Source organism: Ruditapes philippinarum, unplaced genomic scaffold (genome assembly GCF_026571515.1).
Source record: "Ruditapes philippinarum isolate M1 unplaced genomic scaffold, ASM2657151v2 ctg121_1_1_1_1, whole genome shotgun sequence".
NCBI classification, from domain to species: Eukaryota; Metazoa; Mollusca; class Bivalvia; order Venerida; family Veneridae; genus Ruditapes; species Ruditapes philippinarum.
This window is the reverse complement of record NW_026861840.1, coordinates 568,120-583,718: the sequence shown is the minus strand read 5'-3', so window position 1 is coordinate 583,718 and position 15,599 is coordinate 568,120. Positions and strand designations below refer to the sequence as shown.

The following is a 15,599-nucleotide window of genomic DNA, read 5'->3' as shown; positions in this document are numbered from 1 at the left end:
GCATAGAAGAATTGTCACACTAATTCAAAGCATGTGTACCTTTTTTCAACTGTTGTTTTAGGATTTTGAAAAAAAATAATAAAAGCTTTTTTCTAATTTAAGTTTTATAAAATGTTTCAACACTTGAATTAGTTAATCTTTAAAATACAAATGTACATCTTTTCTGTACTGTGTGGGATTATAAAATGGTTTAAACAGGGTTATTTATTGAGTTTTAATTTTTATTGTAAAATAAAACAATGTATCGTGTTTCAAATGTAGTAGATAAAAAAATACTTTGCCTAAAACCTAAAGCTTATGTTGTGTACTGTATAGTATATACGGTAATTTCATACTATAAAAGTCCACGAAGGTTTGCTAAACCACTCGAAAAGTACATTACTGACACTTGATCAAACGATTAAATAAGCCTATTTTTATTTATGATCCCCTCTTAACATGTTTTAATTCTAATTTCATCAAGAATCTATCGGCCAACATATCTGTACCAAGGTTTTATATATTTGGTTTTTAATCTTTTTGTAACTGTTTTAAAAAAAAGTGTGTGGTCTAAATGGAAAATTAAAACCCAATGACCGGGTTATTTGCATTAAGCAAAGTCACTAAAGCTAATTAAAGAATAAAGTGAATTTTAATAGGGTTAAAAATTAATATTTGAATTACATGATTTTTAACATCGTGTAACGGTGAATAAATATTGTAGACATAATACGATGAATATAAGATCGAATGAGTTATAAAGTTTTGGCGAATGGTAACGACAAATTCCAAACTATCACGTCGTAGTTGTCAAGAAAATATTAAAGCGCTTGGAAGTAGTCAGTCCGACAAAAATATTTTATATCAAAAGCTAAGAAATTAAACAGATAAAGTGAGGTTCTGCGAAGGAATGATAAAAAATGTCTTTAAAGGAAGTCGGTAGTGAGCCTAGTACGGTTGACACGGATAATAGTGTATTTCTGGATGTAGAAGAACGATTAATGACACCTGCAGAAGAACTAGAACAAGATGAACGGATAGAACAAAGCAAATCTAGGCTTGGAACATCTCGTATAGAACACGAGAACTGGACTGAAGAAATGACAAAAAGACGCATGTTCGCACTAGCCAGGTTACGGACACTACAGCGGACTCGGAGGAAACGATTTGTATTCTATGAAAATATGAAAGAATTGATATGTGAAAGTGGGACTTCAAGTCCTGGAACGATATCTACAAGTAGTTCAGGATGAAATTGATTCAATACTTTTCGCTCATGGTTAGAACTATAAATATTAAACGCTGAGTTTTACCAAAAGATTACTAGTTTTAAACAAAAGAAAAAAGCAGGTCGAAGTGATCTTAGACTTGTTACCTCCGTTTGATTTGTTTTTTTTTTGTGTGTGGAAAATGCAATAATAGGGGTATTCGGACTTTCAACTCAAAAACATGATGACAATTGTTGTACATATTCATGTTTTGAAATTAAATTTTATGAAAAGAGATACCGTGAAACAAGCTGGACATCTCGAGTTGTCCATCAATAGTGACAAGTTGCAACGCGAAGGGACGTATAACGTTATCCGAAGGTTCATGATTACCACTAAATGATGAAATATTAAAACATTAAATAGCAAAACTTAAACTAATGTTCCAATGGAAGGTATATAATACAGATGGTTTAGCATGAGATTTTTATAAATAAGTAACTCTCTTTGACAATAATTGATTTTACAGAGGAAGATCTAGTAGACTTTATTTCACTCATTGATAATCATTATAAATACTGACACCTTTGAATAAATCCTGTTTAAACATTTACAAAAAAACCTTCCAGATGAGTTTTGTTCAATGCTGATGACAGCGCTACAGCAAAGTTTTAATTCGTGATGCTTATATTTCATAAGATTTATGCTGTCAAACTTAATAAATACACCCGGAAATCATTTCGAGGAAAATGCACAGATAAGTCTATTTTATAAGCAAATACAACAATACAATACTTATTTATATTAAAAGCATATAATAAAATCTAAATTAAAAATAAAATGGTTATACGATTAATTACAATGCCTGTGTTCATTTCTTTATTTCAAAGCTTCGAATAGTCTGTCCCAAAACTGTTCTCTGTGGGCATCCTCATGTGGAAATTCTAAGTAAGTCTTCTGTCGAATGATATCTACAATTTCAAGCGGAAGTCCAGCGGTTGGCACGTCTTTTAACAACACGACAGTCAGAACATTTCTTTCAGTTTTAATCGCTTCCATTCTGGCCATGTGCATTTCAAACCTGCACCATACACTCTGCAGAAAAGCATCTGACATAACAATAAGTGTTTTCTTTGATGTACAAATCGCCTTAACTATGTTATCATGAACGAATTCTCCGGGTCTAAAGTCTCGATCATGTAGCAGAAGTCGTAGGTGTCGCTTTTCTTCTAGTTCCGGTATGGCAAAGTCTCTAACGAATGAATTATCCTCGTTTGCAAAAGAAACGAATACGTCATGATCAAAATCGCTACCGTCATCCTTTATTGGAATATAACCCTTCATTCTCATTTTGCCCGAGTAATAAATATATCTTAGATTCCAACGGTATCTGTATACGATACAGACCGTGATAACGGTCAAGGCAAGAACAAATATAGCAGAACTAATGAATATAAGCAATGTGTAACTTTTACAATATTCAAAAAGCTCAGCATAAAGCTCATGCGGAGACGACATATTTCTTGACTCTCCATTTTCATCTATGCAAGAGTAATCCTTCAAGTTTTGAAAGTTGATCTTCGAATTAGACATCCACTTTAGAAGATTAAGATGCTTACAGCTACATGAAAGGTTATTCTTATAAAGATCAATGGTTAAATTGTTTACAGCAAGGTGTTCAAATTCATGTAATATATAATCACTGAATTGGAATAATAAGTTGTGTCTTAAATTTATGTGATTAAGCTTTTTCATTGTCTGCAGGTTGACTTCAAATTGCGCCAAAAAATTATCTCTTAGAATAAGTTTTTCCAAATTAATCAACCCCGAAAAGAAACCAGAATTAAAAGCGCGTATTCTATTTTCCGTGAGATCTAAAGTCCTCAAGCGGCTTTGCTGGCTAAAAATATCCCCATGTCTATCAAGTTTGAATGAAGATCCAAGATAGTTGTATGAAAGATTCAAAAACTTCAGGCCTGGTAGTTCATGAAGAACATTAGGACTGATGTACTCACAGAAATTCCAAGAGAAGTCCACCCATTCTAATTTTGTAAGTCCCAAGATACTCCCTTCGATGCTATAGAATATATTTCTATGTACGTCAAGTGATCTTAAACTATTTGGTTCACAGACACAAATCCTTTGTAACGGATACCTTGCTTTCATGTTGCTCATATCAAGGTGTTGTAAGTTTTGTGGGACTGGGTAAGGTATCGAAAAATTATTTATACATGTGGAGCAATTTTGTTCTGACCATCTTTTCATAATTCGCCTTTTTCCACTTGGTTTCAGAACAGTCGTTTCAACAAGTCTCTCCGTGTTTTGATTACTTTTTTTATTAAAGTCTTGGTTATATAGTGGCCATAGTTCGGAGAGATTATGGTTATGAGTTTGGTCAGCCAAAATTAATGACGACAAGTTTGTAAGATTATGATGGGTCAACAGTGAAATAATATAGACGTCAATCAGTAATAAGTTGTCCTTAACGGATAGCGTCCCTGTTAGTTTTGGAATATTATCTACCGCATCCCTTTTCATTACGGAGAGTCTGTTAGAATCAATTATAAAATTTTTGATCGTCATTTTTGTCATATATTGCAGATCGTTTGCCTTTAAATTTGTACAATCTCCAAATGTTTTATGGATTTTAGTAAGATTTAATAAGTACATGGTTCTGCCTCTTAATGCAAATGTTATATTTGGAAGACTAGCGAATGTAAGTTCAGTGTTATATGATAGATCAAGACTATTAAGCCAGTGGAGTTCAGCAAAGCTACCATTTTCAACCCTTGTTGTATAGCAGTTGACCACTGTCAATGATTTCAAAAATGGAAAGTTTACAAACATATCTTTTTCTATTGTTTTCATCTTGCATCTTCTATAAGGTTCCCCAATCAAGCTTAAATTGGAAAGCTTGCTCAAGTTCTGAAATTCAACTTGGAAAGGCCTATTATTAAGTCCATCAATATGTAAGAACTGGAGCTCAGTCAATGCACTGAGAGCAATCGACGGGTACATTTCTTCGGGAAATTGTTCATCTAAATTTTGTTGAAATTCTAGATAAATCAAATTATTTAAGTCTCGAAAGGTACTTTCTGGAATGGTAACGTTTGTGTATTTTATTTGGTTTCCAGTAAGTTTCAAAACACATAACCCTTCAAGTCCATGAAACGAGCCGTTCGTCAAGTTTTGGAGTTCATTTTGCGACATGTCTAAATATTTCAAATATTTCAGATTCTTAAACGCTCCATCTTTTATACTTTTAATCTGGTTTCTGCTTAGAAGTAGAACAGATGTTTCTTTTGGAAATTGAGGAATTTCAGTAATATTCCTTTTAGAACAGTCGACAACTTGTCCATAAACTCTATCATTACCACATGAACAGTTCACTAATGTTTTACAGTTAATGTCCACATGTGGTATATGAAGCGGCATACTAGTATAGTCATCGCATGACTTTAACATGGGGTTAGTGTTACGAGATACGGAAGCTTTATCAGATGATTCTTTTGGGTTAGACTTTCCATGAAAATAGTCGATGAAAGTTTCTGAGCTGAGTGGCGTTGCATTGCTGTCGGAGATTGTCTGTCCGACACGAGATGAGTGTGACCCGTCTTCATCAATGGTACATGATCCGGATGAAACCAACAATAAAATAAGGAAGAATTGGTGTAAACTCTTCACAATTCTATCGTGTAATGTAGCCATGTTTTAAGTATCTGTAAAAGATCAATGTTATATATTACTTAGTGCATGTATCTTTATTGCAGTAGATCAGTAGCGAGTACAGGATTAGTGTGGTGACACTGTCGGGTTATATAGTCGTGGATCATGAGTTTCATTCCATATGTAACAACTACAGCTAAAAATACGTAACAACATGAGCATGAGTGGTGTAAAATCAGTAGCCAAGAGCTTCTCCTTGTCGCTGCGAAACCGAAATAGGGTAATCTTATTAATTTAAAAAATTTTTTTTTTACTATTTGTTACCATTTGTCTTAAGATAACATAAAAATTGATAAATGTTATACGTATGGTGTGAACATAATCAAACCACAGATTGATGTTAGCCCAAAAAACATGCCGAGGCGGTCGCTGTGACGAAACATCGGTCGAAACAATGTAGCCTATTGTGGTGTTGCATTAACAATAAAAGACATAGATAAAACATTCTAATGTTCCGTGGTATACTTTTCCAAACATTGTCACCACCTTTTATCAGTAGGCTGAACATTCCCTAGACTGCTGTCCGTTGCCTATTTGTTTGCAGAGAATGACAGTAGCATATGCAAAAGGGTACCATTTTGACAGTGGGTTTCGCAAAGCGGGTATCGTTTCAGTAGACTTTGCAAAGAGGGTACATATTTAGTAGATTTAGGAAAGATGGTACCGATCTAGTAGACTTCGCAAAGATGGTACCGATATGAATACGCATCGTACGCATTGTGTTCTCGTGCAAATTTTGCGCCAATGTGACAGTTGAAATTGTCATTAAAGATGAAAAACATGATAAAACATCAATCAAAACATGTAAATTAAATGAGAAATATACTTGTTGAAATTAAAAACATATACACTTATAACAAATAAGTGAAATAAAAAATAAAAGATTACTTTTTATAAAACAAGTTTAATGAATACGACTTACTCTGTAAGATCCAGTGGCATAAAGTTTTATAATGAGAAAGATAAAAAATAATAATTAGAAAAAGTTCGTGCATTTAATTTCCCTGTGTAAACATGTGCTATCGTCACGACCTTTCTTTTGTGTATTTTCTTTCCGTATTTTGTTAGTACATAAATAAACATTTTTTTTGTTTGTTAATGACTGTATTCAAGACAGACAACTCTTGCAAGAAGTGCATAAAGAACGTAATATTCGTGCACGGCCAGATTATTTTATGCCGGCTCGCCACGGCGAGCCGGTATTACGTTAGGATTTTACTGAGAAACAACCTAAAACTCCGAATCCATCCAAAAATTTAATCGAAGCTTGGCTTCCAGCTTTCTATAAAAATTTATCTATCAGGGCTAGGATCCAAAATTATTTAGCCAATCAAATTTAATCTTACATAGCGTCAAAAAACCTTCAATTTTCACGCCATATTTAAAAAGCAGCAAGTATTGTTTTGAGCGCAAAGATATTATGATGATTAAAAATGTTTGTTTTCATGAATTCTTTTCAATAAATCATATTAACACTGACTTTTGATTTAGCGATTTCACCTGTTCCTCTGTAGTAAGTTTCGTTTGGTTAATTAACATAAGTGTACACCTGGTTCTGTGCATTTTTTTCTTTTTCCTTTTTTCCGGTCATTTTATCCTTTCCGGTATTTAGTGTATATATTTACTGGCCGGGATCCGGGACGACCGGACTGGCCGGGATCGTATAAGATATAGAGGAAAAACTTATAAACTATATTTGTGTTGATTATTGTCGTAATGAAAGGCCATTAAACGTTAAGTTTTTTTATTGTATGTAATGAACGTTAAATTAATTAAACTTTGGATATAAATATATTTAGAGCTATTTATCAACAAACTTAAAAATCACAATACTTATAATTATATGCCTAATTAATTGGAAAAATCAAAGACTACATTCTTGAATTGGTCAAATCCCGGGATCCCTTTATGTTTTAATGCGATCCCAGCTTTTCTGAAAACTATATTCTTGAACTGGCCAATTCCTTGGATCTCTTTATACTTTAATACGATCCCGGCTTTTCTGAAAACTATATTCTTGAACTGGTCAATTCCCGGGATCCCTATATGTTTTAATAGGATCCCGGCTTATCTGAAAAGCATCTAAGACTGGTTAATTCCCGGGATCCCTATATTCTTAATAGGATCCCGTCTTTTCTGGCTGAATTAATTGACAACTTGTGTTTACTTTAGGGCTTGTGTCTGTCACTCATTCCAATACTAAATATGATATTACAACTTAACTTCGTATAAAGAGACATCTTTATGAATTCTACCTATCTAACATTTATTTGGTCAAGGTCAAAAGGCCATATAGTAAATGTGCATAGACATAGGGACTTCATTCTATCTGTTTACATGCATCTTCATATATACTCATATTCCTCTTTGTTAAACTGAGTGAAACTGGCTTCCATAACTTTATGTCACTTTTATTTTGATGTTCTCTGAAGTCTCTTCAGCTAACAGAACTGTCATTTTTACATTTAAACGCACCCCTGGAAAAAAATTACGAAGCGAGTCGCTACTAGCTTTTTTAAAAGCTAACCTTGTACCCATTAAACTAGGGCAATGCCGATTGGTTTATCAAAATATAAATCCTGGGTGAAATGTCTAATCTTTAACAAGAGTTAATAAATTGCACTTTATTGAATAAACCCTGCTTGAACCATTGGTGCCATTATAGAGCTTTAATTTCCTTTCCACGGCAAAAAAAAAAAAAAAATATTACAATTCTTATAATTTAAAAGTACAAATGCCTAAAATTTAGGAAGTACTAATTGCATTAGAAAATATGGGCTCACTAATAAATTTTAAGATTTATAGTGAAACATAAAATGAATACATTTGGACGTATAATGAAAAAAATAACAAGAGGGCCATGGTAGCCTTAGATCGCTCAACCTGAGGTCAAATGCTAGGGAAAAAAAAAATCATACTGGGTATGTCATTTTTGTATCCTCCTACGATAGTTGTAGAGATCATATTGAAAAGGCTACAAAACAAAAACTCCAGCTGTAGAAGACATTGTATGTTCCCAAACGACTTTTAATGTGTTTCCCGAATACAAGTCTATATAAAACTAAGTGATCCGAGGGGTCATGATTTGTACATATCTTTATTGTGATTCTACACGCCAAAACTCTAAGCTTTAGGCACTACAGTTTCTGAGATTTTTAAGACGTCATTGAGTCTATTTTTAGCTAATGTGACCTACTTACGCATGAAACTAGAATCATTTACATCACATTGAGGGTCACATTAGGATCCTGTGAGTATGGTCAAAATGATGAAGAAAACAAGAGAAACAGCACAAACAAATTTTGGTAAAATTTTGTTTTATTTTCAGTATATATATAAAGATAAATTCACAATCATACATTACAGACTAGAATAAATAAACATGACAGTTAATGGTGGAAAGAAAATCAAAACAATGGGCTGGAAAAAATACAGTTTTTTTGGTTTTCTCTAGACAGCAGACCAGGTTCTAGTTTCTGTTTTCTTTATATCTCAAATTGGGCTGACAATTATTATAATTCAAGACTTTATGGCGATAATGAGCAAATTTCAATTTAACTTTTAATCTGCCTAATTTGTAAAATTTTTCTTGACTGCTTTGATTTTGGATTAGTCCATTAATTGCTTGCTTAAAAGGTTTAAATATCAAAAAGCTAAACACAACAGGTGACACCACATGAATAAGTGCAAACTCGCCTTTTATCTATACTGATTGCATGCAATAAAATACAGTTAGAATTAGTTTAATGTAACCATTAACCAAGCGTCATAATGACTATATCAATATTTAAAGCAACTTTTTTCCCCAAATTTCAGATTGAGAAATCAAATAATCTGTATTTTTTCAGCCTTGTTTTTGTTTTTTTTTAGAAAAATGTCTGTTATACACTGAGATTTTGGAACAGTCCATACACTCCATTCTAAGTTTAAGATTATCCCACAAAAAAGGAAGTAAAAACTTGTTGTTATTACAGTGATTTCCTTAAAATAAAACCTATCAAATATAACAAGAGCTGTCGGTAGGACAGCAACGCTCGACTATTCTAAGTGCTTGATAGTAAAAAAATGCTTGATACAGTTACCTCCTCCTGTTTACAGGTTGGGGTAATGATGGTGAACAAGTGTGCAAAGTTTCAAAGCCATATGTCAATGGACTTTGAAAATATTTTAACTATTACAAAAACTTTTAACGTAAATTCTAAGTCGAAAAAGGGGCATAATTCTGTCAAAATGCTTGATAGAGTTACCTCCTCCTGTCTACAGGTTGGGATCAGGATGGTGAACAAGTGTGCAAAGTTTCAAAGCCATATGTCAATGGACTTGGAAAATATTTGAACTATTACAAAAACTTTAACGTAAATTCTAAGTCGAAAAAGGGGCATAATTCTGTCAAAATGCTTGATAGAGTTACCTCCTCCTGTCTACAGGTTTGGGTCATGATGGTGAACAAGTGTGCAAAGTTTCAAAGCCATATGTCAATGGACTTTGAAAATATTTGAACTATTACAAAAACTTTAACGTAAATTCTAAGTCGAAAAAGGGGCATAATTCTGTCAAAATGCTTGATAGAGTTACCTCCTCCTGTCTACAGATTGGGGTCATGATGGTGAACAAGTGTGCAAAGTTTCAAAGCCATATGTCAATGGACTTGGAAAATATTTGAACTATTACAAAAACTTTAACGTAAATTCTAAGTCAAAAAAGGGGCATAATTCTGTCAAAATGCTTGATAGAGTTACCTCCTCCTGTGTACAGGTTGGGGTCATGATGGTGAACAAGTGTGCAAAGTTTCAAAGCCATATGTCAATGGACTTTGAAAATATTTGAACTATTACAAAAACTTTAACATAAGTGGTTACGCCGACGCCGACGCTCGGGTGACTGCAATAGCTCTACTTATTCTTATCGAATAGTCGAGCTAAAAAGCAATAGCTCTGTTTCTGTTAACAAAGTTCTTTTAAATTTTGCATCAATTTTCAAAATTTGTTACAAGTACAGTGTCATTGGCTAAATACACATTTTTGAAACCCCTCACAACTCAACTCTCATCCCCCTCCCTCATTCCTTACTCCCCCTCCCTCATTCCCTACTCCCCCTCCCTCATTCCTTACTCCCCATCCCCACCAAAAAAAAATTCCTCTACTATATTCTGACCCATTACATTGTTTCTTTCATATCTTATAATGTATTGAGATTTCGTAAAGGAAAATCAAGGTAAAATCCATGTTTCAAAACATAAACAAAAACATAATTGTGTGGATTATGCAAGAGTATGAACTTTGAAATAATTTTTGCACCTATATTTACATTCTAAAAAGTATATACATGTGGAATGTTAAAATAACTATATAAAAAACAGTAAGAACTTAACAATTAATAAAATCATTTTGCTTTGCAGGCTTTAAAATACATGAAACTTATTAGGATTTTTTCAATTTCTGAAACAATTTCAATACAAATATAGTCTGTTTTAATATTAACACTGAATATTGACAATGCTATTCCAGACTTTAAAATTTCATACTTGTTTGTATTTTGTAAGGACTTGTCAAACTCTAAATTTACAAATCATCACCTTAGTGATTTCAATTTCAATATGAGTTAACCCCTTACTGCACTAAGGTGACAATTTAGCTTATGAAATTACAATATTCAGTCACCAGCAAACATGTCTAACTGTATGAATAAAAAAATTATCATTCACTTATGTGTCAGATATGTGTGGGTTTTTTCTTTTTTAATTTCTTATTTAAATGATACGTCCCAAAGAGAATGAAACTAAAATGTTACAAAGCCAAATAATAAGCTAGAAAAAGTTTGTTTAAAAATGAATGAATCAATGAATGAATAACATTCAAACAAAATTATTAAGACAAAATCTTTTTCAAGGATTTCATGCAATTCCTTACACCTCAATATTGTACATGTACTTGCAAAAATAAACAAAACTAGAACTCCGCGAGTCGGATGTGTCGCCTTGTGAACAATGTAGTTTAGGGGAAATGGCCAGGACAAAAATGAAATATGAAAAATAACAAAGGGCAATAACTAAAAAAATAATAAGTGCAAAGCAGCAGTTTCTATACACTGCACTTCTTATCAATAAGATCTATCATTCTATGATGTTTCAAGTCCATAGCTTTCATACTTGAGAAATGACCAGGACAAAAATAAAGTAAGAAAATCAACAAAGGGCAATAACTCAAAAATAAGAAATGCAGAGTATCAGTTCTTATGCACTGCACTTCTTTTTAATGAGATCTATCATCCTATGAAGTTTCAAGTCCATAACTTTTATACTTTCGGCAAATTGGCCTGGACAAAAATTAAGTATGAAAATTAACAAATGGCCATAACTCAAAAATTAAGAAATGCAGAGTACCGATTCTTGTGCACTGCACTTCTTAATAATAAGATCTATCATCCTATGAAGTTTCAAGTCCATAGCTTTTATACTTAAGGAGAAATGGCCCGGACAAAATCAAAGTATGAAAATAAACAAAGGGCAATAACTCAAAAAATAAGAAATGCAGAGTACCAGTTCTTGTGCACTGCACTTCTTCTTAATGAGACCTATTATCCTATGAATTTTCAAGTCCATGGCTTTTACACATTAGGAGAAATGGCCCGGACAAAAATAAAGTATGAAAATTAACAAAGGGCAATAACTCAAAAATTAGGAAGTGCAGAGTACTGGTTCTTGTGCACTGCATTTCTTCTTAATGAGATCTATCATCCTATGAAGTTCCAAGTCCATAGCTTTTTTAGTTGAAGAGAAATGGCCCGGACAAAATTAAAGTATGTAAATTAACAAAGGGCAATAACTCAAAAAATAAGAACTGCAGAGTACCGGTCCTTGTGCACTGCACTTCGAGTTATTGAAAGAAGCATGCATACCAAGTTTGAAGTCAATCAGACTTATAGTGACTGAGTTATGCTCCGGACAAGCTTTAAGGGACGCCGACGTCGACAACGACGCCAACACAGACGCCGCCGACAAAAGTAACCCCTATATGTCACCTTTTCAAGGCGACACAAAAAGTCTGTTTTCATAATAAATGTCTAGAACTTTGCTTGTACATTTTATATTTCTGTTTTATTTTTGAGTTTAAAATTTTAAAGGGTATAAAACTATTATCAATGTAATATATGTGGAATAATGATAGCAAGAAAAAAAATTGAATTCTTACTAACAAATCTTAATTTTTCGGATCCAACCTAGACCGAACCCTTCTGTTATCAGTCTTACAGTGCAAGCTAAATCATCCAATCAAATTAAAGTCATCCAACAACATTCTATGACAGTAATAAATATCGACTGAACACCATGCTACCTTATGTTAAAATCTACATGTACACAATATAAAAATAGAGAACAATTATGCAAGAAACATTCGCTCTTTGGATTTTGAACTACAAGTATGCAAGAGAAAAACCAATGATTTTTAATGAAGTAAAGAATAAATACAACACACAATATGAATCTAGTGAATAATATCTTGTGACCAGCAATACTACAATATAAATCTATTTATAGTAACACAAATCTATATATAGTAACAATCACTGACTGGTCTTCATATGAACAATAAAGAGAAATATACATCTATAATAAACATTTATCCTATTTCAGTACAACATTCTGTGAGTTTATAAAAGTCAGAACTTTACATATTTCAGACATAATAAAACTATTTTCATTTATAAAATAGATCATATATGGAACTGTTTCAAGTAACTTCTTCATTGTATCTATTAACGGAGCTTCACTGAGAGCCTAAAATCATAAAATTTCACTTTCTTATATAGATCATTTGGGGCCCTAAAACAGAGATATCCAAATGTTAATTAAGAAATATACTCAGAAATAAAGTAAATAATAATAATTTGTACTATTCTATGCCTGATTTGAGTTGTGACGTTTTTCAGTTTTGGGTCATTTTTTTACAATTAGAGGGATTATTCTTGAAAAATGGAGTAGGTCAATGATCTAAAATTTTACACACAAGTTATTGGTCTAGACCTACATTGAATGAATGATTAATTTTAAACAGTCCCGTTTTGTCAAAATACCTCAGTGTAGTCCCTTTAAACCTCAGTGGAGTCCCTTTAAAGTTACACAAACACTGTTTAATCATATAAGGAGTAAATCTAGACATCCCTCCTACCTGGATAAAACTGATATTTATCCATAACCTTTTCACACGCCATTGCAAACAATTTAAATGTCAAATAATGTACTGCTCCTTACAAGCAATTTTCATTATTGATCTAAGTAAAAAAATCTGCAAGAATGAAAAATTCTGTACATCATGTCAACTCATTTCCTACACACCAATATATATATACATATATAATACATATATATTATATTCCCGCACATTCTTTGACTCAAACTTTCTCCCCACCTCTCTAAAGTAACATAATAACAATATCACATGGAATGAAAACAGCAAGTGCATTGTTCAAAATTTGAAAATGTGTAATTTTATTAAAAAAGTTACATAAGCAATAACTGTACACAATTAACTTTGAAAAAAAAGGATAAAATTCATTATAAAATAGATAAACATGAAAGGATTTAAACAAAAAATTAAAAATCTAATCCCAAAAAAAAGAGCACTTTTAATCTTTTCTATATATGAAGTATTCCACCATTTGACTTCAAAACTAAAAGTCTTAAGATTTCAAATTTAAAGAAAACTTGAGAATTGTCGAAATATCTCCCAATCTATTTAGTGCCAAAATGCTTTTTGCAAAATATAACTGAATTCAATATTTTAATTACCATATTTCCATGCAATTACAAGGCCAAATAAAAGCTCATATTGCACATTTTCACAAATTTTAGGTATTTCATATGGATTACTAGTAGGGGTGTAACAATACAGCAAAAACCGTATTGCAATATATTGCCATTTTGCTGAAGCGTATTGCAATATATTGCAATACGTATTGTCGTGTATATGTTTTGATGTATAGATGGAGTAACATTTATATATTATTATTATATGTATATATTTTTAGTAGAAACTTAAAGTTACATTAAATAAATATGTAAAAATATTTTGCCGTCGGCCTAAAAAACAAGCATTATACAGTTTCATAAACCCTTTCAACAGTTATGTTGTAAATCTCATCAAATATTGTTAATAAATTAGGGTTTTAAACGGAAAACCCCACGGTAACACTAAAGTTCGTATACGAATTTTAAGATGCAAATGAAGACAATAATTAGCTCGTGTATGCGCTACGTCACAGTGTTATAGTTGCTGTCCGGAACACAGTAAATGTGAGATTTTCTTGTGCAAACACACTTTTACCGTTTTAGCTTCAGGGTGCACTAGGCCTGTGGTTCAGAAAAAATTAATCATCTCATAAAAAGGATTAAATTTGTATGAAAATATCTGTTACAATGCGGAAATATACCGTTAGATTAGGACTCCTGCATATAGTCATGTTTGTTGATTTAATATTGATGTACGGATGATATGAAGCGGAAGTTTCTCAAGCAAACAGAAATGATTATTATTGTACTTCCGATTTCGCCACAATGAAGTTGCCCATTTTTTATGCTTATAAAACTTATTTTGGTTGTCTTGACACCAAAATAAAATCTGGAGTCGATATGAAATTTATTAATAAAATGTCGCCATTTCTGTTTTTATGAAATTTATTTAATGTAGCTTTAATAAAAATGTAAGGAATAAATAGAAAGGAAAGTGTCACACAATTTGATAAACAAAACTAGTCGCGTGTGACCTTTCACATCTGGTTAGAACAGGCCTGGTTCTATACTGGTGGCAAAGGCTGATCACTTTAAATTCCAGCAGGTGAAGAGTTACATGTAAACATCTAACATATAGCAATAAAAAAGAAATGAAAAACTAAGGTCAGGATGAATATAAGATTCTTCCTGAGAAAAAATTCAGTAGTAACTCCTTGTGTAAATGCAATCAATGTACCACATTTCAATACTGTGTCAAGTCTTCAAAATTAGGCCAATTAAAATTATGCTCAGCATTCACCACAGTGTGTAATATAACAAAAAACAAGTGTTACCTGTGTGACTTGGATGATTAATGTCATCTTTAATAAAAATTGGACGTTTTATAAATTCATTTCTATTTTTAACTTCGACAGCCATTTTGTTACAATGAAGTTATTTTTTTTGTCAAAGTTCATCCTAGAATCATTCCCATATTGTTTCTTCACAATTCATGGCAATGTAGATAAGGAGTAGGTATTGTTCTCATGTACAATATAAAACTAGAAAACCAACAATGGATCACAATACTTTACCCATGCTCAGATGAGCTAAAAAATGTTAAAAATTATTTACAAACATTATTGAAGGTGCTAAAAGAAACCCTTACAAACAAGCTAATTAGGTAACATTTACTAAACTATCTGGAAAAACAATCACAGTGCCATGGTTTACCCTGAACCCGCTAGATTTGATAATGGACTTGACCTACTTTGAATTGTGAACAGACCATTATTTAAATAAAGGATTTCAGGGTAAAAAAAATAGCTAAAATTCGACTACAAACAATAGAGATTGTTCAGGCTGCACTGATATGCATCACTGCCTGCCTCTTCAATGGTGGGTATTAAAAGTTTTATTATTGCCAATATTGTTTCCTAAAAAGAAATAGAATCAAAAATGCATGTTAACACACAGCT

The 15,599-nt window shown here is 32.4% G+C and overlaps 1 protein-coding gene and 1 long non-coding RNA gene across 2 annotated transcripts; both read right to left on the bottom strand.

Moving 5' to 3' along the window:
• Positions 1-1,718: 1,718 nt before the first annotated feature.
• Positions 1,719-6,087, bottom strand: LOC132717015 (toll-like receptor 4). The gene is made up of 2 exons (XM_060700370.1): positions 5,836-6,087; positions 1,719-4,906 (listed from the first exon to the last, which is right to left on the bottom strand). Exon 2 carries the CDS (start codon positions 4,893-4,895, stop codon positions 2,067-2,069), a length of 2,829 nt encoding a protein of 942 aa, XP_060556353.1. The 5' UTR covers positions 4,896-4,906; positions 5,836-6,087; the 3' UTR covers positions 1,719-2,066.
• Positions 6,088-8,213: 2,126 nt separating this feature from the next.
• Positions 8,214-14,984, bottom strand: LOC132717031 (uncharacterized). Its single transcript, XR_009623896.1, has 2 exons — positions 10,858-14,984; positions 8,214-10,223 (listed from the first exon to the last, which is right to left on the bottom strand). It is a non-coding gene; the product is annotated as an uncharacterized LOC132717031 (long non-coding RNA).
• Positions 14,985-15,599: the final 615 nt, after the last annotated feature.

Bases quoted from the DNA above. Each gene is read 5' to 3' on its own strand.
- LOC132717015 (XM_060700370.1), bottom strand. From the start codon at position 4,895: ATGGCTACATTACACGATAGAATTGTGAAGAGTTTACACCAATTCTTC.